The 23099-nt window shown below is 40.5% G+C and overlaps 1 protein-coding gene across 11 annotated transcripts in view; it reads right to left on the reverse strand.

The window, feature by feature from the left end:
- abi1a (abl-interactor 1a) overlaps positions 1-23099 on the reverse strand; it is an 88416-nt gene that overhangs the window by 59917 nt on the left and 5400 nt on the right. For all 11 annotated transcript variants that reach the window (XM_063044278.1, XM_063044283.1, XM_063044279.1 and 8 more), the window contains exon 2: positions 2148-2315. In XM_063044278.1, the coding sequence (XP_062900348.1) occupies positions 2148-2315 (168 nt within the window). The remainder of the gene's footprint in view (positions 1-2147; positions 2316-23099) is intronic.

Below are 23099 nucleotides of genomic sequence, written 5' to 3' on the forward strand. Positions count from 1 at the left end.
CTACAGCCTCCAAAGGAGTCAGTGCTAACTTCCCTGCTGGTTGGCATATATTATGAGAATGTAGGCGGCAAGATTAGTAAAATAGCTGATATCAACAAAATTGGTGTAGTGGACATTGAAGGTGGTTGTCCAAGACTAGAAAGGGATTTAATCATCAGGGAAAATGGGCAAACAGTGGCAGACAAATGTGAAGTCACAGATCCCTGAAAGTGGTGACCCATGGTTGAAGCACTGAGTACAACAGTTGGAATGTCGTATTACAGCTATTCAAGACAATACCGAGACAGCACCTGAAGTGTTTACTTCTGGTTGCTATATAGTAGAAAGACAAACAAACACAAGAGACTGCAGATACTGGAGGAACTCAGCAGGTCAGACTGCATCTAAAGGGAAATGGGTCAATATTTTGGGTCAAGACTGTTCATCTAAACTGATAAAGTCTTATACATTAAGAAGGATGCAAGTAAGCTAGAAAGGTTACAGGAAAGATTCACAAGGGAGTGATTCACTGAGGGACTTGAGTTAAGAGGACAGACTGGGAATGGTTTCCCTGCAGAGAACGAGACTGACACTAGAGGTTTATAAGATCAGCAAGAACATACAAATTCAGTCTTTCTTCGCAGGGTAATGGAGTTTAAAAGTAGAGGCACAGATTTAAGTTAATTGGGCAAAAGATTTAAAGGAGACCCAAGGGGCAAGCCACCAACACCCAAACCCCCACCTCACCCCACGCCCAAGAGAATGGTGGGTATACGTTATGAGCTGTCAAGAGGTGAAGGCAGGCAAAATTACACTTAAAAGATACTTCAACAAATACAATGATAATAAAAGTTTAGATAGATATCGGTTAAATGCAGGCAAACGAGTGGAGTGGTGTCACAACAACAACCTTGCACTCAACGTCAGTAAGACAAAAGAGCTGATTGTGGAAGGGTTAAGATGAAGGAACACATACCAATCCTCAGAGGGATCGGAAGTGGAGAGAGTGAGCAGTTTCAAGTTCCTGGGTGCCGAGATCTCTGAGGACCTCACCTTGTCCCAACATATCGATGCAGCTATAAAGAAGGCAAGAGAGCAACTATACTTCATTAGGAATTTGAAGAGATTTGGTATGTTAACAAAAACACTCAAAGACATCTAAAGGCTGCATCCCTGTCTACTGCACAAGACTGAAAGAAGCTGCAGAGGGTCGTAAACTTAGTTAGTTCCACCTTGGGTACAAGCCTACAAAGTACCCTAGACATCTTCAAGAAGCAGTGTCTCAAACAGGCAGTGTCCACTATTAAGGACCCCCAGCACCCAGGGCACGCCCTTTCTCACTGTTACCATCTGGTAGGAGATACAGAAGCCTGAAGACACACTTAGTGATTCAGGACCAGCATCTTCTTCTCCGCCAACCGATTTCTAAATGGACATTGAACCCCTGAACACTACCTCACATTTTATTATTTATTATTTCTGTTTTTGCACAATCTGTACTCCAGGGAGCACGAAGAGCAGAATCAAATATCGCTGTGATGATTGTATGTTCTAGTATCAATTGTTTGGCGACAATAAAGTATTCAATATACATATACTGTTATTATTTATTATCATCTTCTTCTTCTGCATGTATTGCATTGAACTGCTGCTGCTAAATTAACAAATTTCATGATACATACCGGTGATAATAAACCTGATTCTGATTCTGAAATGGGACTAACTCATAAGGCAGCTTGTGACATGGGCAAGTTGAGCCGAAGTGTCCATTTCCCCATCTGTTTAACTGCATGATTATGATTACAATTGGGTCATTGAAGTTCTATTCTTTTATGTGCCATAAATAAAGTAAATCATGTGGTTACATGCATTGGGCAATAAAGTCAGTGTTTTGATTAGTTACCAAGTAGCATGTTGTTTTATTAAGTTAAAGTACATGTATATGGGAGAAGAAAAAAAAATTTAAATCTCAATCAAAAACCCACCATTCATGTCTGAAAGATAGCACTTAAAAATTTTAGTTTAATTAAAAACTCAAGATCATTTGAAAACAGTCCAGTAAAGTGATCAAATCATTACTTTATTTCTGTTGTTCGAGTTACATTATTTGACAAAGAAGCTGTGCATTATAGCCTGCATGAAAATATACATTCTCAAATTTCGGTTACCTGGGAGATATGGTTAATGGAAGACTCCATTCTCCGTAGTTGAGAGGCCTGAATATCCAGCAATTGGAGGACATTGTTTGCCAGGGCATTTATCTGGTAAGCAACACTCGCAAGGGACTGGGTTGTATAAGCTTTAGTTTCTTCTAGGGCTTTTCTCTTGTCTTGGGCCTGCAAAGTTGGGGGGGGGGGTGAAAGAGGAGAGAGGACAATGTATTAATAAACACTGCAACACAAGGATGTCAAAATGAAAAATGTGGCAATACAAGAACCCGCAATTTTGACAGAAGTTCAACACAGTATTAAAATGACTTTAGTAAGTTACTACAAATAAGCATAAACATTAAAAAAAGATAGTAGCGAGGACTGTTCCAAGTTCGGAAGCAAAAAAAGAGTATTTTCTACAATAAAGTTCCTCAGAAAATCGCTACTTTTAGAACCTGTTAATTTGGCAACTACAACCGATTTTTTTACCCCCAACTCCAAGCATTCCCAAAGCGCCCATAAAACTTTACCAGGTCATCACCTGTAATGAAACAAATATAACTTACAACTTGTGTACATAGAATTCCATAAATAGCTTAGAATGACCAGTTAAAACAAAGCAGCCAGTGAGTGAGTGGGCCAGTGAAGGAGTGGAGCTTTGAGGCTTTGACTCGAGAGGTTTTGGCAGTTGGTCTGTGCAATCAAGATTTGAATAGATCAGCAGAAAGCCATTGATTAGACAATCAAGATTTGAATAGCTCAGACTCAGCAGAAAGCAGCTGATTGGGCAACCGAGGTCAGGTGACCAAACATTTTGAAAAGCTCAAACAGATAAATAGAGGGATAGCTCAAGCGAAGTGGCCAGTGCGTGAGTGGGACAGTGAAGGAGTGGAGCTTTGACTCGAGAGGCTTCGACAAGAAGAGGCGGAGGACAAGCCAGCTCGCAGTTAGTTTTTACAATGTCTCCTGAGATGGTGATGTGCCTCTCATGTGAGATGTGGCAGTCTTGGGGGAACTCCCCTCTCCCACAGAGTCACATCTGCCAGAAGTGCATACGGCTGGGCAATCTGGAAGACCGTGTAAGGAATCTGGAGCAGCAGCTGGATGACCTTCGACCCATAAGGGAGAATGAGGCAGTCATAGATGAGAGCTACAGGGAGGGAGTCACACCTAGGCTGTCGGAAGCAGGTTGTTGGGTGACAGTCAGAGGGGGGAAAGTGAAGGTGAGCAGACAGGTAGTGCAGAGCACCCCGTAGCCATTCCCCTGAATAATAAGTTTACCGTCCTGGATACTGTTGGCGGGGACGACTGACCAGGTGTGAGTCACGGTGGCAGGGCCTCCGGCACTGAGTCTGACCCTGTGGTGCAGAAGGGTGGGACGGAGAAGAGGAGAGCTGTCGTAATTGGAGACTCTATAGTCAGAGGAGCAGACAGGAGATTTTGTGGACGTGAGAAGGACACCCGCATGGTTTGTTGCCTCCCAGGTGCCAGGGTCCGGGATGTCTCTGACTGGGTGCACGACATCCTGGTACAAGAGGGAAAGCAACCAGAAGTCGTGATACATGTTGGGACCAATGACATAGGCAGGAAGAGGGATGAGGTCCTGAAGTGTGAGTTTCGGGAACTAGGCAGAAGGCTGAAGAACAGGACCTCAAGGGTGGCGTTCTCAGGATTGCTGCCAGTGCTACGTGACAGTGATGGTAAGAATTGGAGGAGATGGCAGTTGAATGCGTGGCTGAGGAGTTGGTGCAGGGGGCAGGGTTTTAGATTTTTAGATGATTGGGATCTCTTCTGGGGAAGGTGGGACCTGTACAGATTGGATGGATTGCACCTGAACTCAAGGGGGAGCAATATCCTTGCAGGTAGGTTTGCGAGCATGGTTCGGGAGGGTTTAAAATAATTTGCAAGGGGGATGGGATGCAGAGCGATAGAACAGTGAAAGAAGTGCATGGAGTAAAGCCAGATCTAACATACAGAGAGGCTTTGAGGAAAGAGAAGCAGAATAAACGGTGTAAAGACAGTAAGGTAGAAGGGCTGAAATGTGTGTACCTCAATGCAAGAAGCATCAGGAACAAAGGTGATGAACTGAGAGCTTGGATACATACATGGAATTATGATGTAGTGGCCATTACAGAGACTTAACTGGCACCAGGGAAGGAACGGATTCTCAATATTCCCAGATTTCAGTGCTTTAAAAGGGATAGAGAGGGTGGGAAAAGGGGAGGAGGGGTGGCATTACTGGTCAGGGATATTATTACAACTACAGAAAGGGTGGGTAATGTAGCAGGATCCTCTTTTGAGTCAATATGGGTGGAAGTCAGGAACATGAAGGGAGCAGTTACTCTACTAGGGGTATTCTATAGGCCCCCTGGTAGCAGCAGAGATACAGAGGAGCAGATTGGGAGGCAGATTTTGGAAAGGTGCAAAAATAACAGGGTTGTTATCATGGGGGACTTTAACTTCCCTAATATTGATTGGCACCTGATTAGTTCCAAGGGTTTAGATGGGGCAGAGTTTGATAAGTGTGTCCAGGACAGATTCCTGTCACAGTATGTGGACAGGCCGACCAGGGGGAATGCTATACTAGATCTAGTACTAGGTAATGAACCGGGTCGGGTCGGGTCAGGTCAGGTCACATCACAGATCTCTCAGTGGGTGAGCATCTGTGGGACAGTGACCACCCCTCCCTGGCCTTTAGCATTATCATGGAAAAGGACAGAATCAGAGAGGACAGGAAAATTTTTATTTGGAGAAAGACAAATTATGAGGCTATAAGGCTAGAACTTGCGGGTGTGAATTGGGATGATGTTTTTGCAGGGAAATGTACTATGGACATGTGGTCGATGTTTAGAGATCTCTTGCGGGATGTTAGGGATAAATTTGTATCGGTGAGGAAGATAAAGAATGGTAGGGTGAAGGACCCATGGGTGACAAGTGAGGTGGAAAATCCAGTCAGGTGGAAGAAGGTAGCATACATGAGGTTTAGGAAGCAAGGATCAGATGGGTCTATTGAGGAATATAGGGAAGAAAGAGCTTAAGGGGCTGAGAAGAGCAAGAAGGGGGCATGAGAAGGCCTTGGCGAGTAGGGTAAAGGAAAACCCCACGGCATTCTTCAATTATGTGAAGAAAAAAAGGATGACAGGAGTGAAGGTAGGACCAATTAGAGATAAAGGTGGGAAGATGTGCCTGGAGGCTGTGGAAGTGAGCGAGGTCCTCAATGAATACTTCTCTTCGGTATTCACCAATGAGAGAGAACTTGATGATGGTGAGGACAATATGAGTGAGGTTCATGTTCTGGAGCATGTTGATATTAAGGGAGAGGAGGTGTTGGAGTTGTTAAAATACTTTAGGACAGATAAGTCCCCGGGGCCCGACGGAATATTCCCCAGGCTGCTCCACGAGGCGAGAGAAGAGATTGCTGAGCCTCTGGCTAGGATCTTTATGTCCTCGTTGTCCACGGGAATGGTACAGGAGGATTGGAGGGAGGCGAATGTTGTCCCCTTGTTCAAAAAAGGTAGTAAGGATAGTCCGGGTAATTATAGACCAGTGAGCCTTACGTCTGTGGTGGGAAAGCTGTTGGAAAAGATTCTTAGAGATAGGATCTATAGGCATTTAGAGAATCATGGTCTGATCAAGGACAGTCAGCATGACTTTGTGAAGGGCAGATCGTGTCTAACAAGCCTGATAGTTCTTTGAGGTGACCAGGCATATAGATGAGGGTAGTGCAGTGGATGTGATCTATATGGATTTTAGTAAGGCATTTGACAAGGTTCCACACAGTAGGCTTATTCAGAAAGTTAGAAGGCATGGGATCCAGGGAAGTTTGGCCAGGTGGATTCAGAATTGGCTTGCCTGCAGAAGGCAGAGGGTCGTGGTGGAGGGAGTACATTCAGATTGGAGGATTGTGAGTAGTGGTGTCCCACAAGGATCTGTTCTGGGACCTCTACTTTTCGTGATTTTTATTAACGACCTGGATGTGGGGGTAGAAGGGTGGGTTGGCAAGTTTGCAGATGACACAAAGGTTGGTGGTGTTGTAGATAGTGTAGAGGATTGTCAAAGATTACAGAGAGACATTGATAGGATGCAGAAGTGGGCTGAGAAGTGGCAGATGGAGTTCAACCCGGAGAAGTGTGAGGTGGTACACTTTGGAAGGACAAACTCCAAGGCAGAGTACAAAGTAAATGGCAGGATACTTAGTAGTGTGGAGGACCAGAGGGATCTCGGGGTACATGTCCACAGATCCCTGAAAGTTGCCTCACAGGTGGATAGGGTAGTTAAGAAAGCTTATGGGGTGTTAGCTTTCATAAGTCGAGCGATAGAGTTTAAGAGTCGCGATGTAATGATGCAGCTCTATAAAACTCTGGTTAGGCCACACTTGGGGTACTGTGTCCAGTTCTGGTCACCTCACTATAGGAAGGATGTGGAAGCATTAGAAAGGGTACAGAGGAGATTTACCAGGATGCTGCCTGGTTTAGAGAGTATGCATTATGATCAGGGATTAAGGGAGCTAGAGCTTTACTCTTTGGAGAGGAGGAGGATGAGAGGAGACATGATAGAGGTGTACAAGATAATAAGAGGAATAGATAGAGTGGATAGCCAGCACCTCTTCCCCAGGGCACCACTGCTCAATACAAGAGGACATGGCTTTAAGGTAAGGGGTGGGAAGTTCAAGGGGGATATTAGAGGAAGGTTTTTTTTACTCAGAGTGGTTGGTGCGTGGAATGCACTGCCTGAGCCAGTGGTGGAGGCAGCTACACTAGTGAAGTTTAAGAGACTACTAGACAAGTATATGGAGGAATTTAAGGTGGGGGCTTATATAGGAGGCAGGGTTTGAGGGTCGGCACAACACTGTGGGCCAAAGGGCCTGTACTGGGCTGTACTATTCTATGTTCTATGTTAATCCTTAATTACCGCAATCTAGAGAAACATATTGGCTCGGACAAGGAAGAGAACTCTTCTATTCTTCTAATTACTATCCTACCCATCCAACAAGAATGCTGGAGCATTAAATGATTATCCAAATCTAAAAACAGTCCTTTAAACAGCCTAGATTATATCCCTGCAATGGGACTTCATCCCACAACACAACTCAAAAGAGTAATGTCATAATTAAGATATGGCTGAAACTAATTAAAATAATTGCTTTTGTGGGGACACTAAGGGTGGAATCCGAAGTATTAAACATTCCAGTTGTATATAATGCAAGACAGGTTCTACTCAGCAGAAGCAAGAACACATTGGGGACTCCAATGTTGAGTAAAATCTCAATATTATGGGAAATAAAATTTCAGTGACACTATGTAAAATAATTATGGCCTTTCTTTCTTCAGAGGATGGATGCACCACCAGGCCTGCATTTACAATACAACCCACAGCTTGCTAAGCCTCTTTATAGAGCAGCATGGAGTCACCTACTTTGATGAGTCTCCAATCTCAGACCAGAACCAGCAGGTTAATATGAAGGACATTAATATGGATTTTTATAAAAATCCAGACGTTTCAGAATGACAATATGCATTTTTAATTACTGAACTATGTTGTCAATTGAATTTTATTTGTAATTGAATTCACTAGCTGGTAGGATTTACACAATTCTCAGGATCATTAGTCCAGCGACTTTTATATCATGATGGCATAAACTGTTACTTTTTAAACACTCAGGGGCATGCACCAAACATTAGACCCCTGAAAGCCAGTAATCATAACAGAAAATGCTTGAAGTGATCAACCAGGTAAGCAGCAACTGTTGAAAAGGGAAGGGAGGGTTATTTAGAGTATGATGAGTAGTCTTTGTCATCACATCCAACAGAGGATGTGCTGGCATTGGGAAGCGTCCAGAGGAATTTCTTTAGCCAGAGAGTGGTGAACCTCCGGAATTCAGCCTGCAGAATCCAGTGAGTTTGGCTGGCCATTCAATCATGGCTGATTTATTTTCAGTCTCAACCCCATTCTTCTGCCTTCGCCATGTATGCCTTGACACCCTTATTAATCAAGAATCCATCATTATCTGCTTGAAATATATCTAATTACTTGGCCTCCACAGCCGTCTGTGACAATGAATAACAGAGTTCACTATCTCTAGCTGAAGAAATTCCTTCTCAACTTTGTTCTAAAAGGACATCCTTCTGTTCTGAGTCTGTGTTCTCTAGTCCAAGACTCTCCCAATATTTAAATATCCTCTCCATGTCCCGTCTATCTAGACCTTCCAATATTCCCCAGGCCTTCAAGAAGAAACCCTCCCCACCACCAATTCTTCTAAATGCCATCAGGTACAGGTCCAGACCCATCAAATGCTCATAATACAAACCCCATTTCCAGAAAAGTTGGGATATTTTCCAAAATGCAATAAAAACAAAAATTTGTGATATATTAATTCACGTGAGCCTTTATTTAACTGACAAAAGTACAAAGAAAAGATTTTCAATAGTTTTACTGACCAACTTAATTGTATTTTGTAAATATACACAAATTTAGAATTTGATGGCTGCAACACACTCAACAAAAGTTGGGACAGAGTTAAAATAAGATTGAAAAGTGCACAGAAAAGTCATGCTACTGTGACAATTATAGCCACCTGGGCTCGGGAGTACTTTAGAAAACCATTGTCACTCACAGTCCGTTGCTGCGTCCAGAAATGCAACTTGAAACTGTATTACGCAAGGAGGAAGCCGTATATCAACTCTATGCAGAAACGCCGGTGAGTTCTCTGGGCCCGAGCTCATCTCAGATGGACCGAAGGACTGTGGAACCGTGTGCTGTGGTGAGATGAGTCCACATTTCAGCTAGTTTTCAGAAAAAAAACAGGCGGCGAGTTCTCAGTGCCAAAGATGAAAACGACCATCCAGTTTGCTATCAGCGAAAGGTGCAAAAGCCAGCATCTGTGATGGTATGGGGGTGCATCAGTGCCCACAGCATGGGTGAGTTGCATGTATGTGAAGGTACCACTGACTCTGAGGCATACATTTGGATTTTAAAGAGACATATGTTGCCATCAAGGCGACATCTCTTCCCGGGACGTCCAGGCTTATTTCAGCAGGACAATGCCAGACCACATTCTGCACGGGCTACAACAGTGTGGCTTTGTAGACACAGAGTGTGTGTGCTTGACTGGCCTGCCGCCAGTCCAGATCTATCTCCTATTGAAAATATATGGCGCATCATGAAGAGGAGAATCAGACAACGGAGACCACGGACTGTTGAGCAGCTGAAGTCTTATATCAAGCAAGAATGGACAAAATTTCCAATTGCAAATCTACTACAATTAGTATCCTCAGTTCCAAAATGATTAAACAGTGTTATTAAAAGGAAAGGTGATGTAACACAATGGTAATCATGCCTCTGTCCCAACTTTTGTTGAGTGTGTTGCAGCCATCAAATTCTAAATACAATTAAGTTGGTCAGTAAAACTACTGGAAATCTTTTCTTTGTACTTTTGTCAGTTAAATAAAGGCTCACATGAATTAACATATCACAGATTTTTGTTTTTATTGCATTTTGGAAAATATCCCAACTTTTCTGGAAATAGGTCTGTACATTGATCCAAGAATGAAATGGTTATTCTCATTAACCTCCTCTGGACCCTCAAATGCCAGCACATCCTCCCTTTCTAAGGGGCCCAAAACTACATGTAATACTTCAAATGTGGTCTGACCACTACCTTATAATTCTCAGCATTACATTCTTGCCTTCATGTTTTAATCCTTGGAAATGAAGCCATCATTGCCCTTGTCATCTTCATCACCCACTCAACCTGCCAAGCACAAGTCCCTTTGCACCTGTGCTTTCATATTTAATCTGAGTAATCCAAATTAATTGCAATGGCCACCACCAGAACCAAAACTAGTATGAAAACACCTATAGTTCAAACTTTAAAGCAGTACAAATGCTAATTATTGCTGCCAAATCATAAACAAATCAACCAAATACAGCTCATGAATAGATAACAACCATTCAATTTTTGACATATACATGGCACATTAAGCCCCTTTAAACATTATTCTTAACATTTAGAGCATGTGCTGAATGATTAAAAAACAAAGGTTTCTCTAAAACAGAAAAGTTACTTACTACTTGAGTTTTGATCTAGCTAGTTTTTTTTTTGCCTACAATTCTAATTGTGTTATTTGGCTAAAATTACTTAAGTATGCTGTTTAGTACCATCAACTACAAGTGTAGCTTAGAGCTTACTAAAAGATCAAGGAAAATTAGAAAACACATGACTGCCATAACCTCTCCTTGTTTAATTGTGCAAGAACATAAGAATAAAACCAAAATTTTCAAAACCTTCTCTATGAACATCTCCTAAGTTTTAAAAAATATTATTGCCTGGCCTAATTATCTAATTTTTTCAGTTGTACATTTTCCCTCATTTTTCAGTCATACAAAATAAATCAGGCTATTAACATTTTACTCACATTCCAGAAACAATACAATAACAGGTCTCAGTTTAACCTCTACACCAAATAAATTCCCTTTCAGTTTTTCTCCTCTGTCCCAGTTCAAAGCTGATAAATATTCCAATACTGTTCGAGTTTAAAAATTTACGGTGTAAAGAATAAGAAATATTAACTAGTAAATATGCAATTGAACAGTTATTCACATTTTCTGAACAATGAAAGGGTCTCATGTAATCCATGAAACTCAGAAAAATTCCTTCTACGTGTGTGCAAAGCTACAGAACGGACAAATATTTCAATCACCAATTCTCGAATTAATGATAAATAAAAAATATGCATCCTGATACTTAAAAGCAAATTATTTCCAGTTAATTTCTATACACTAATCAGGCAAAATACACAATAGCAAGCAAACCAATGTCGAATATTTTGCTGAAGTTTCTAAACTGATGATTGAAAAACACTTTCATTACAACCAACACTTGATTTCACAAAAACAAATTGGAATAAAGAAATTTTACTCAATTTCACAGGCTATGTGCCTAATACTTATTCCAAATGAAGTTTAAAGTCTAGTCAAAAAAACTTCATTCCATTGTCTACATAGTTAATTGAATATTTAAATTTCAATTGTGATGAACATTTTTTTAAAATTGCCAGACATGTTTCACAATTGAGAAGTGGTTATATTGCATCAGGGTGACAGAAAAAGTACAGTTTTTAAGTTGAAATATGAAAAGTGACTCACTTTAAAAATGTGACAGTGATGAATTTTGGCATCTCCTGTCAGCTGAAAAACAAATCTCCTCTCTCATTAACACCAACATAGCCAATGGTAAAACAATCCACTTCAATAAAAGGGGGGGGGGGTAGAGACAATAGCATCATCTCAAATGACCAATTCTTACAAAGTAAGAACCCAAATTATCCTTCAATTCTCTGCTCGTCCCAACTGTAGTCATTTTCAAGTGGGAAATTGCTCCACCACTAGTCTTGCTTTCATCAACTAATGTTCTAAGCTTGTTCCCCTGCCTTACTTTCTTTAAACATGTTTAAAGCTCTACTTATTTTTGGCTAAGCTCTTAAGTACCCAAGCTAAATGCACATAATGCTTTTGTGAAATTTTGACCAAGTCCCATGAAGTTTACTATTAACAGAGCCACGTGTCTGAACTGACTGATGCTGCCAAACTAGTTTTGAAGTTTGTAACACATACAAATTCCTTTGTGTGTTGCTCAGATTTCCAGTATCTGCAGATTTTTTTCCTTTTTTGTGGTTTCAAGTTTGTAATATAGAGAAAAGAATGGGGAATGGGAGAAAAAAAAATCAGTCAGCATCTCAGTAAACCACTAAATGATATCTACTAGAAAATAAGCTTAAAAATGTAGAGAAAATTTACAAGGATGTTGCTGAGACTTAATGATCTGAGTTATAGGTAAAAGTGAAAACCTTAGGACTTTATTCACTGAAGCACAGAAGAATGAGAGGAGATCTTACAAATTGTGGGGTATAGATAGGGTGAATCCGTGCAGGCCGTTTAGGCCTTTTCCTTTTCAGGTTGGGCTGGACTAGAACTAGAAGTCAGAGCTTTAGGGTGAAAGGTGGAATACTTAAGGGGCAACTTCTTCACCCAGAGGGTGGTACAAGTGTGAAACAAGCTGTCAGCTGAAGTGGTCGATGGTTCAATTGTAACATTCAAGAGAAGATTGGATCAGGTGAGAGGTACAAAGGATATGGTCCAAGTGCAGGTCAATGGAACTAGGCAGCGACCAGATTGACACAGATGACACGGGCCAAAGGCCCTATTTCTGAGTGGTAGTACTCAATGACTCCTTTATACTAAAATATAGTTTTTAAAAAAAGCATATATGGGGCAATACACCACACATTAAAATTATTTCATTCCATGAGATCTTAAAAGATGATCTAAAAGGCTTTGGTTTACACTGAAGATATTTTTCTATCAGTAGATGCTTAGCCAAGCACCAAATGCCATCCTTTTACAGTACACAAATAAAATCGAATTAGTGTTCAAAGATAACTTGCAATCAAGATCTCAGACATCCTGATACAAAACCACACCTAGTTTTTAATATATTTGCACTAATTTGAGTGCCATGAATAAAGAGGCTGATCAGGAAATTCTCATCCACTCACTGCAGTCACAGTCCAGTGTGTTTTTTTTTATTTATAACTTTTCAGATTTCAAGAGGCTTAGATAAGCCATCCAATGTAAACCAAGAGCAACTTTACAAGCAGCTTTCCAATTTCTTCTGCTATTCTCAAATTTCTCTGAAGTTTCAACAATACTTTGGACTGTATAGCAAACTATGACTAACCAAAACTATGAGCAGCAAAAGGAAGCAAATGTTAAAAAATATTGTTCCTTAGAAATCAGGCACTACCAGCCAAAAAAAAACTAAACAGGAAATGGAAGACAATGGATATCATAACTTCTTTTAAATTTACAGTAATTTGTATCTTAAAACTGTTTCAAGAGGTAAACATAATAGATTTTGGGGAAAGTTGTATTGACTGCAATTTCAAGTGTTTATATCTCCATTCTAAAGACTGAAGAATTTTTCTGAGGGAACAAATCAATATTCTTCATTTTTTTAAAAATAGAAGACACCGAATTCTGAGAAAGTCAGGCAGTGAACTTGTGCACAAAATATTTACTTTATTTCACGTCTTGATTCTACAATTTTTATAAACTTCTCTAACAACAACTTTTCAATTTTCTAAGTTATCGACAGGTAGAATATATACACCAAAATGCTCAAGATACTGAAAAAGTGTTTTGCAAAGCAAATTAAGCTCCCAAAAAAATATGGAATGAGCAGTCAGCCAATTTCATAATATACCAAACCAGTAAAATCACATGCTCCAATTCTTAAAACTTTCAGGAGAATGGTATTTTGCATGCATCTTCTACTCAAATTCATTGTGCAGAAAATTCCTTAAAGAGATAAGAATGTAACTACATTTTAAATGCATTCGTTGCATTGCAAAACAAGATGGATGTTCACACCAAATACGCTGTATCGGCTTATGCAATCAAGGCTAACAACAGTTAAATGCAATAAAAGTCACTAAAGATTACTTACATGGAAATTAATAACCTTAAACAAGAAATCTGCAGATGCTGGAAATCCAAGCAGCACACACACCTTCAAGTAGTCTCAATTTACTATCTTTTATCAGATTCATTTACATCAATCTGCATCCTCTAGTTTAGCCAAAATGCTCATGAAGGGTCTTGGGCCAAAACACCAGTTCATTTCCATCCATGGATGCTGCCTGACCTGCTGAGCTCCTCCAGCACTTTGCTCAAATCATGAAATATATACCTCTTCACCAAACTTTTATCAAAAGTTTTCATTCATTCTCCTTTGTTATTTAGAGTGAACAACATAGTCTTTGATACAGATTCAGGTTAAGCAGCACCGGATTTAGAAGGAATCCAAGGACCCTTTTTTTACCCGGTATGGAGGATACATGGCTGAGAGAGGTTGCCTGAGAGAGTGGTGGAAGCAGAGTCATTGACAGTAGGTGTCCTGATGAGTATTTGAATCACCTAGACATAGAAGACCACAGAACAACTACAAGATAAATACATATGGCAGCATAGGGATCTGGGACAAATAAGTCTGTCTCCATGCCGTATGGCTCAACAACTGTATAATTACATCTTTGGATATTCCCCAAACCTCTAATCTCCTCATAGCAAATACCCCATATAGAGCATCTAATCACAAATCTAACATTACACATAATGCATTTCCAGTAAGGTCTTCTGAATGATAAATAAAATGGACACTTTTTCCTGGAGGATGGGGCCTTATATTCTAAAATCACCTAAAAAAAACAGACGACAGAATAGTTAACATTTAATCCCTCCCAATTCAGGGCCTTGGCCTGTTTACACTTTTCCATAGATGTTGTTTGACCTGCTGAGTTCCTCCAGCACTTTGTATTACTTATCTGTTGTGTAGTTGATAAAAACAAAATTGAGCACTTGATTATCAAACTATTCACCATCTCAAACAATGACTCAGACTGTATCAACAATTCATGCACAACTGAAGAACATTGAATACACTGCAACATCGATTTCAATAACCTTAAACTTAAAATCTCATCCACTCGGAAGAGACCACTGTTTCACACAAACTTCAGAAGATTCACTTTCTCAAACTATAGGACACAGATATGGCTTGGAGATTCTGGCTTCTGTTGCCACTGGATCAAAACAGTCTGTGTTGAGTTTGTGCATGGTCTCACTAGAGTGTGAGTTTCCACAAGGTGCTCCTGTTTTTCCAAAATAAATATTACTTGACTTCAAATTAATTACTGCAAATTAGCTCTTGATGTAGTTACAGAATCAGGTTTATTAACACCAGCAAGGGTCTTGAAATTTGTTAACTTGGCAGCAGCAATTCAATGCAATACCTGATAATATAGAAAGGAAAAAAGTAAAGATATATATGCAGAATGAATAGATTAAAAAGTGCAAAAACAGAGATAATATATATTTTAAAAAGTGAGGTGGTGTTCATGGGTTCAATGAACATTTAGGAATCACATGGCAGAGGGGAAGAAGCTGTTCCCATTCAGGCCTTTGTACCTCCTTCCTGACAGTAACAATAAAAGGGCATGTCCTGGGTGATGGGGGGTTCTTAATAATGAACATCACCTTTCTGAGGCACCACTCCTTGAAGATGCCTGGGGTACTACGGCGGCTAATACCCAAGACTGAGCTGACTAATTTTACTACTTTCTGTAACTTCTTTCAATCCTTTGCAGTGCCCCCCTCCAGAGAGTGATGCAGCCTATCAGAATGCTCTCCACATCTATAGAAGTTCGAGTCTTTTCATTGGCAAACAGTATCTCTTCAAACTCCTAATGAAATACAGCCATTGTCTGCACCTTTATGGTAGGACCAGGTTGACATTCAAGAACTTGAAATTACTCATTCTCTCCACTTCTGATTCCTCTATGAGAATTGGTTCGTGTTCCCTCATCTTACCCTTCCTGAAGTCCACAATCAGCTCTTTTGCCTTACTGACACTGAATGCAAGGTTGTTGCTGCGACACCACTCAACTAGTTGGTATATCTCACTCTTGTATGCCCCCTCATCTCCATTCGAGATTCTACTAACAATGGTTGTATCATCAGCAAATTTATAAGATGGTATTTGGGCTACACCTATCCACACAGTCATGGGTATAGAGTAGAGCAGACCCCTGAAGTGCGCCAGTATTGATCACCAGCGAGGAGATATTAACACTGATCCGTACTGTGGCCTTCCGGTTAAGAAGTTGAAGATCCAATTACAGAGATCCAGTTGAAAGCATGTGCCAATTGCAGTCAAGTGGCAAAAAGAGACAAATTGATGTTTTTGCAAAAGCAAAAAGTTACAGGGCTACAAAGTACTAGGTAGCAAGGATATAGTGGGCTGTAGAGCCCACTTCTTCACTGTACAACTGCAACTGTGGACCCAAAGTGCCAAATGGCTGTGTTGTACTATAGTGAGGTCTGCCCATCACCAAAACATAAAATTTTCTTCCCATCATACAAGTACTGTTCAATTTTCCAATTTCATTAGTGCTTAGCTCAATGCCTTGTAAGCTTAATTAATTTAAAGTTTCAACAAGCATTGGCAAACTGTTTGCTTCCAGCACAACTGCAAACTGTCCATATATCCACCCCTCCAACAAGTGACGACAGATAGTAATGAAGTTCAAACTTCCTTTTACTTCAATGGGATGTGAACCAATTCAATCAAAAATGAAGACTAAATGAATTCCTTATCCATATGACCAATCTACTTGCAACTAAACTCTTAGTCACCTTTGAAAGTGAAATTAAAGTCTTCATCTCAACAATATAGGTTGGGATTACCTTTCAATTATCTTGTATGAAACAAATTGAAAGTTATTCAATATCTCCTAAATTGCTTCATCCCCAGTGTACCTTCAAATCTCTTAACAGCATATATAACACACTACCCCAGTCTCCTCAGTTGACTACAATCTTAATGTTAGAGAAAAATTTGTATTACATACATGTTCCTTTGGAAATTAGATAAATCTCTTTCCCATCCAGAACTGCATTACTCTCACAGAATCCAATACATTAACATTTCAGGAGGGTACTGAAAACATGTGCCAACCAACCAGCCGTGGTGTTCAAGGACATCTTCAGCCTCTCACTACTGCAGTCAGAGGTTCCCATCTGCTTCAAAAGAGTATCATACTGGTGCCCAAGAGCAACAGAGTGAGCTGCCTCAATGACTACTGTCAGGTACCAGACACAGTTGTTGTGAACACAAAATACTCTGCAGATGCTGGGGTCAATGCAACACTCACAACATGCTGGACGAACTCAGCAGGTCGGGTAGCATCTGTGGAAACGATCAGTCAACGTTTCGGGCCGGAACCCTTCGTCAGGACTCATTTGTTGTGAAATGCTTCAAGGGACAAGTCATGGCTAAAATTAACAACTGCCTGAGCAAGAACCTGGACCAGTTGCAAATTACCAACAAGTCTACAGTAGACAATGTCACTGGCTCTCCACTCAGCTATGGAGCATATAGACAACAGGAAAACATACAATAGGCTGCTGCTATACCTCCCTCTGAAATTGGAGCCACAACTTCCTTACTGGGAGACATGCCAGTGGAGATCGGTAATAGCATCTATTCTTCACTGACAATGACAGGCGCGCCTCAAGGATGTGTGCTTAGTCCACCGATCTACTCTTTCTACACTCATGACTGTGCAGCTATACACATCTATAAATCTGGTGACCCTATTATTGGCAGAATCACAGGTGGTAAAGGAATAAGAGAGTGAGACAGGTTGGTTGGTTGAGTAGTGTTACTACAACAATCTCTCAAACATTAACAAGACCAAGGAATTAATCGTGGACTTCAAGAAGGGGAGAAAATTACACACCAGTCCTCATTGAGGGGTCAGTAGTGGAAATGGTGAGCAGCTTCAAGCATGGGGCACAAGATGATCTGTCCTGCACCCCAATACAATGATGCAACCAGGAAGGCACACCAGCAGCTCCACTTCATTAGGAGTTTGATATGTCACGTAGGGTTGCATCATAGCTTGGTGTGAGGCTTCAAAGCACAGGATTACAAAAGGGTTGTAGATTCAGTCAATTTCATCACAGGTATAACTCTGCCACTACTGAGGACATGTTCAAGAGGCAATGCCCAAGAAGAGGCATCCATTAAAGATCCTCACCATTTGGAACATGCCTGCTTCATTTTATTACCACTGATGACAAGGTATAGAAGCCTGAAGACACTCAACATTTTAGGAACAGCTTCTTCCCCTCTATCAGATTTTTGAATGGTCCATGAACGGTCCCTTATTCATCTTTTGCATTATTTTTGTAATCTCTCATAATTTTTTTATAGGAGGCACTGCCATCGCAAAACAACAAATTACACAACATATGTTGTGATAATAAATCCGATTTTGATTCTCTTCCTCCTTTTCCAACTCCATATGCTGCCAGCATTCAATTAATTAAATAAGCAACACATTCAATTACTTACTCAAACCACTTCTGAACTGCTACCAAAACTCAGAACATATAAAATAACTTCCAAGTTTTCTTAATGCCCATCTCACCCATAGAAAAAATAAAGATGATATTCCAACAGTTGTGGAGTTATGTTTTTGCCTCGGTGGAAAATGAAGTCAAACTTGTCTGGTTTAAATCTCAACTGGGATATAGCAGTCAAGGTGTAGCAATGTTTATAATCCATAACTCTAAAATAAGGACCACTCCAGAGAATTGGTTATAATGAGTATATTAAGTTCATTTGATTCATAAAGACAGAGCACCTAAGAGCAGAAAGATATCCAAGTAATCAAAGGAAAATTCATAATTGAAAACTCTTGCAGCGTACTATTCAAGCACAGATCCATAACATTAATGCACAAAACAGAATAGTTAAAGACAAATGTTAAACTCAGCACTTTATTCCCTGGAATACAAGAGATTGAGGAAAGACTGATGGATATATACAGTATCATGAGGGCCACAGACAGGGTGAAAGAATGGTTCTTCTCCTCCAGGGTGAAGGCACTAAAAACAAGGCGCAGGTCAAAATCAGAGACAAGAGATACAAAATAGACATCAGAGGCACTTCATGCAATCGCTGAGGTGTATTAGGAATTAGTTGCCAGAAATAATAGTTGAGGGAAGTATTTCAGCAACACAAAAGCCATCTAGATAAGTACATGGCAAGGAGAGATTTAGAGGGCTATGGGCACCAAGAGTCAGCATGGGCAAACTGGGCTAAAAGGCCCATTTCCATGCTGCCTACATTACATTCAAGACCTAGATTTTCTCGGCTACTTGGTTTAGTCTAATAACAGGACAAAAGAATACTTAGCCTACTAATAAATGTGTAAACAGCAAATGGCATATCTAATTTAATAGAGCTAGTTAGAGAAAATCTATACAATGCTGGTAGATGCTATTTAGGCATGTGGTCAGATGACAACTCAAGGTGATTCCTCTTCACCAAAAAGGAATTGAAAACTTAGTTTTAAAAGGTTGCACAAATAACCGCTTTGTCATGGGTATATTCTGAAAGAAAATTCTATTAGGACATGAAACCAGCAAACTGGATAAAGAGGCACCAGTAGATTTGGTACACTTCTGTTCAAAATACATTTCATATACTATAGATGCTACACAAGAATAGGGTTGATGCAATTGGGAAGTGTACACCAGCATGCAAATTAAAATGGAGAAAATATAATGAATAAATATAACAAAGATAACCGCTTCAGATTTGGTAGATCAATAATTATAAATGAGGAAACTACTTCATTTACCAGCTTTGAGCTTACTTCCCCAGTTTTATATCACCAAGTAGACATCAAAGAGCTCAAAAGGAGTAGTGAACATGTGAAAATGTAAAATAATCCTCTTCTGAAGAGGAAAATGTATTTTGAAAAATGAGTTGCTGGTATAAGAATAGATTTCAGAGGTGCTAATTCCCTTGCATATTTATCATAATTGAGTTTGCTGGTCCACAAGTAATCAAATAGTAAGACAACCTACATCCAAAGAGTTAAGCATAACTACATTTACCACAATACACTAATCTGGTTGCCTTTGCAGCAGTATGCACATTATTGGTTCTATAAGTAAGGATAGTTAAAATACATCAAAGTTCAACACATTGCCTCAGGATTACAAACCTGTACAGTGAGGGACAACTAAATGGGGAGAATTATTATTTTTTTTTTTAAATCAGAGATCCAAAGAAACTTTGGAATGCTCATGCAGGTTTCCCTCAAATTTAACTTGCAGGTGGTAAGGGAAGCAAATGCAATTTTAGCATTCATTTCAAGAGGGCTAGGACATAAAGCAAGGATGTGATGCTGAGGCTTTATAAGGCATGGGTCAGTATGTGAGCAGTGAGCAATATTGTGAGCAGATTTTGGCTCCTTATCTAAGAAAAGATGTGCTGGCATCGGAGAGCATCCAGGAGGTTCATGAGAATGATTCCAGGAACAAATGAGTTAACACATGGAGGTCTCAATGACCATCAGGAGCACTCAGAGCTCTATTTGGCAAAATCTAGCTCCTATTTGTAACACGAAGTAAAAATAGAGGGAAAACAATCTGAAATTGCTCAAAAAAGGTACACAAAATAAAAACAGCACATTTAAATTAAGGTAATTAGAAGTCTTTTGGACTAAATTATTAACAGGTGAGATTACACAACAATTTTGTGACTGTATGAGAAGTGACAAGATTTGGAAAGAAAAATATGTTTTAGTAACAAAAAGACAAATTACAAGAACAAAGCTGACACTAAATGGCAATTTGGCATTATATTCACAAGGGTAAAAAAAATTCTGAAGAATGAACAGCTAATAAATGGGAGCTACAGGGAAGCAGTCACATCTGAGTTGCAGGAGGTAGGTAATTGGGACTGTCAAGAGAGGAAAAAGAGAATAGACAGACAAAGCAGGGTACTGCTGTGGCCATTCCCTTTAAAAAGAAATTCAAAATACTGGTGGTGGGAGGGGGAGGAGAGGAGAAACAAACAGTCAGGGAAGAGGTCTCTGGTACCAAGTCCAGCTCTGCAGCTCAGGAACAATGTCAGCAAGACCAAGGAGCTAATTATAGACTTCAGGGGAAGGAAACCGGAGGTCCATGAGCCCAACTTCATCAGGGGATTAGAGGTGGAGCAGGTCAGCAACTTGGTGTTATCATTTAAGATCTGTTCTGCACCCAGCAACTAAGTGACATTACGAAGAAGGCATGGCAACTCCTTTACTTTCTCAGAATTTTGCGAAAATTCGACATGTCCAAAAATTGGCAAACTTCTATAGATGTACGATGGAGAGTATGTCGACTGGGTGCATCACAGTCTGGTATGGAAACACCAATGCCTTTGAATAGAAAATCCTACAATAGGTAGTGGATACAGCCAGTCCATCATGAGTAAAGCCCTCCCCACTAATGAATACATCTAGATAGTGTTGTCGCAAGAAAGCAGAATCCATTATCAGAGACCCCCACCACTTCTGCTCACTGCTGCCATTAGGAAGGAGATAAAGGAGCCTTTGGACCCACGGTACCAGTTTCAGAAACAGTTATTCCACCTCAGCCATCAGGCTCTTGAACCAGAGGAGATAACTTCACTCAATTTCACTTGCCCCATCATTGAACTGTTGTCACACACCAAGGACTCATTTTCAATAACTCTTCATCTCATGTTCTTGATATTTATTGTGTATTTGTTTTTTCTTTCTTTTTGTATTTGCAGTTTGTTGTCTTTTGCACATTGGTTGTTCATTTTGTTGGGTGTGGTCTTTCGTTCATTGTCCACCAGACCAAGCAGGATCTCCCAGTGGCCACCCTTTTTACTTCCTTTTCCCATTCCGATATGCCCATCCATGGCCTCCTCCACTGTCGGGATAAGACCACACTTGGGTTGGAGGAACAACACCTCATATTCTGTTGGGTAGTCTCCAACCTGATGATGATCAATTTCTCAAGGTTCCAGTAATGTCTCCCCCCCACCCCACCCTTTCATCATTTCCCATCCCCTTGTCCCTCTCTCAGGTCATTTCCTTGCCCGCCCATCACTTCCTTCTGCTGCACTCCCCCCCCCACCCCACCTTTTCTTCCATGGCCTTCTGTCTCTTTCACCCATCAACATCCTAGCCCTTTCCTTCATCTCTCCCCCCCCCCCCAAGTCTCACCTATCACCTGGCGTTTCTTTCTCCCCTCCCCCACCGTTCAAACCTACTCCTCCGCTTTTTTTGTCCAGTCCTGCCGAAGGATTTCAGCCCGAAACGTCAACTGTGCTTTTTTCCCATAGATGCTGCCTGGCCTGCCGAGTTCCTCCAACATTTTGTGTTGCTGCTCAGATTTCCAGCATCTGCAGATTTTCTCTTGTCTGTGATTTCATTGATTCTATTATGTTTCTTGTACTTACTGTGAATGTCCACCAAAAATGTACCTCTGGGCTATATATGGTGACCGATAAGTAGTTTTTAAAATAAATTTACTTTGAATGTAGTGGTTATAGATTTTAGCAAGGCTCACCATGGTAGGCTCATTCAGAAAGTCAAGAGGCATGGGATCCAGGGAAAAGGATGATTCAGAATTGGCTTGCAGAGGCTGGTCGTAGATGGAAAGTATTCTGCCTGGAGGCCCGTGACTAGTGGTGCTCAGCAGAGGTTAGTTCCGGGACCCTTGCACTTTGTGATTTTTATAAATGACTTGGATGAGGAGGGGAAAGGATGGGTTAGCAGGTTTACCAATTACACGAAGATAAGTGTTGTGCATAGCAGAGGTCATCTGAAATTACAACAGGACAAAGAGGATGCAGAAGTAGCAGATTGAGCTCAATCCAGAAAAGTATGAATTGATACACTCTGGAAGATTGAACCTAAAGGCAGAGCACAAAGGTAATGGCAGCCATCTTAATATGAAGGAACAGAGGGAAATTGGGGTCCATATCCATGATCCTTTAAAGTTGCTATGCAAATTGACAGGGTGGATAAGGCAGCATATGTCGTGTTGGCCTTCATTAGTGGAGGGATTGAGTTCAAGATTTGTCAGGTAATGTTGCAGGTCTACAAAACTCTGATTTGACCACACTCAGTGGATTGTGTTTAGTTCTTTTCGCTCCATTATAAGGATATGGAAACTAGCGAGTGCAAAGGAGATTTACCAAGATGCCACCTGGATGAGAGAACATTTCTTATGAGGAAATGATGAGTAAGCTAGGGCTTTTCTCTTCGGTGCAAAGGAGGATAAGAAGACTAGATATAGGTGAAGCTGATAAGAGGCACAGTGGGCAGCCAGCACCTCTCCCCCCACCCCCATGGCAGAAATGGCAACTACAAGAGGACATACTTTTAAGGTGATTAGAGGAAAGTCAACGGTGTGTATGCGTATATTATATTAATATATATTTATATAGATACACATATATAAATATAAATAAATGAGAGAGAGAAAAAAATATGGAGGGCGATGTGGGAGGGAAAGGCTAGATAGAGTAGGTTA

The sequence above is a fragment of the Mobula hypostoma genome, chromosome 3 (assembly GCF_963921235.1).
Source record: "Mobula hypostoma chromosome 3, sMobHyp1.1, whole genome shotgun sequence".
Lineage (NCBI taxonomy): Eukaryota > Metazoa > Chordata > Chondrichthyes > Myliobatiformes > Myliobatidae > Mobula > Mobula hypostoma.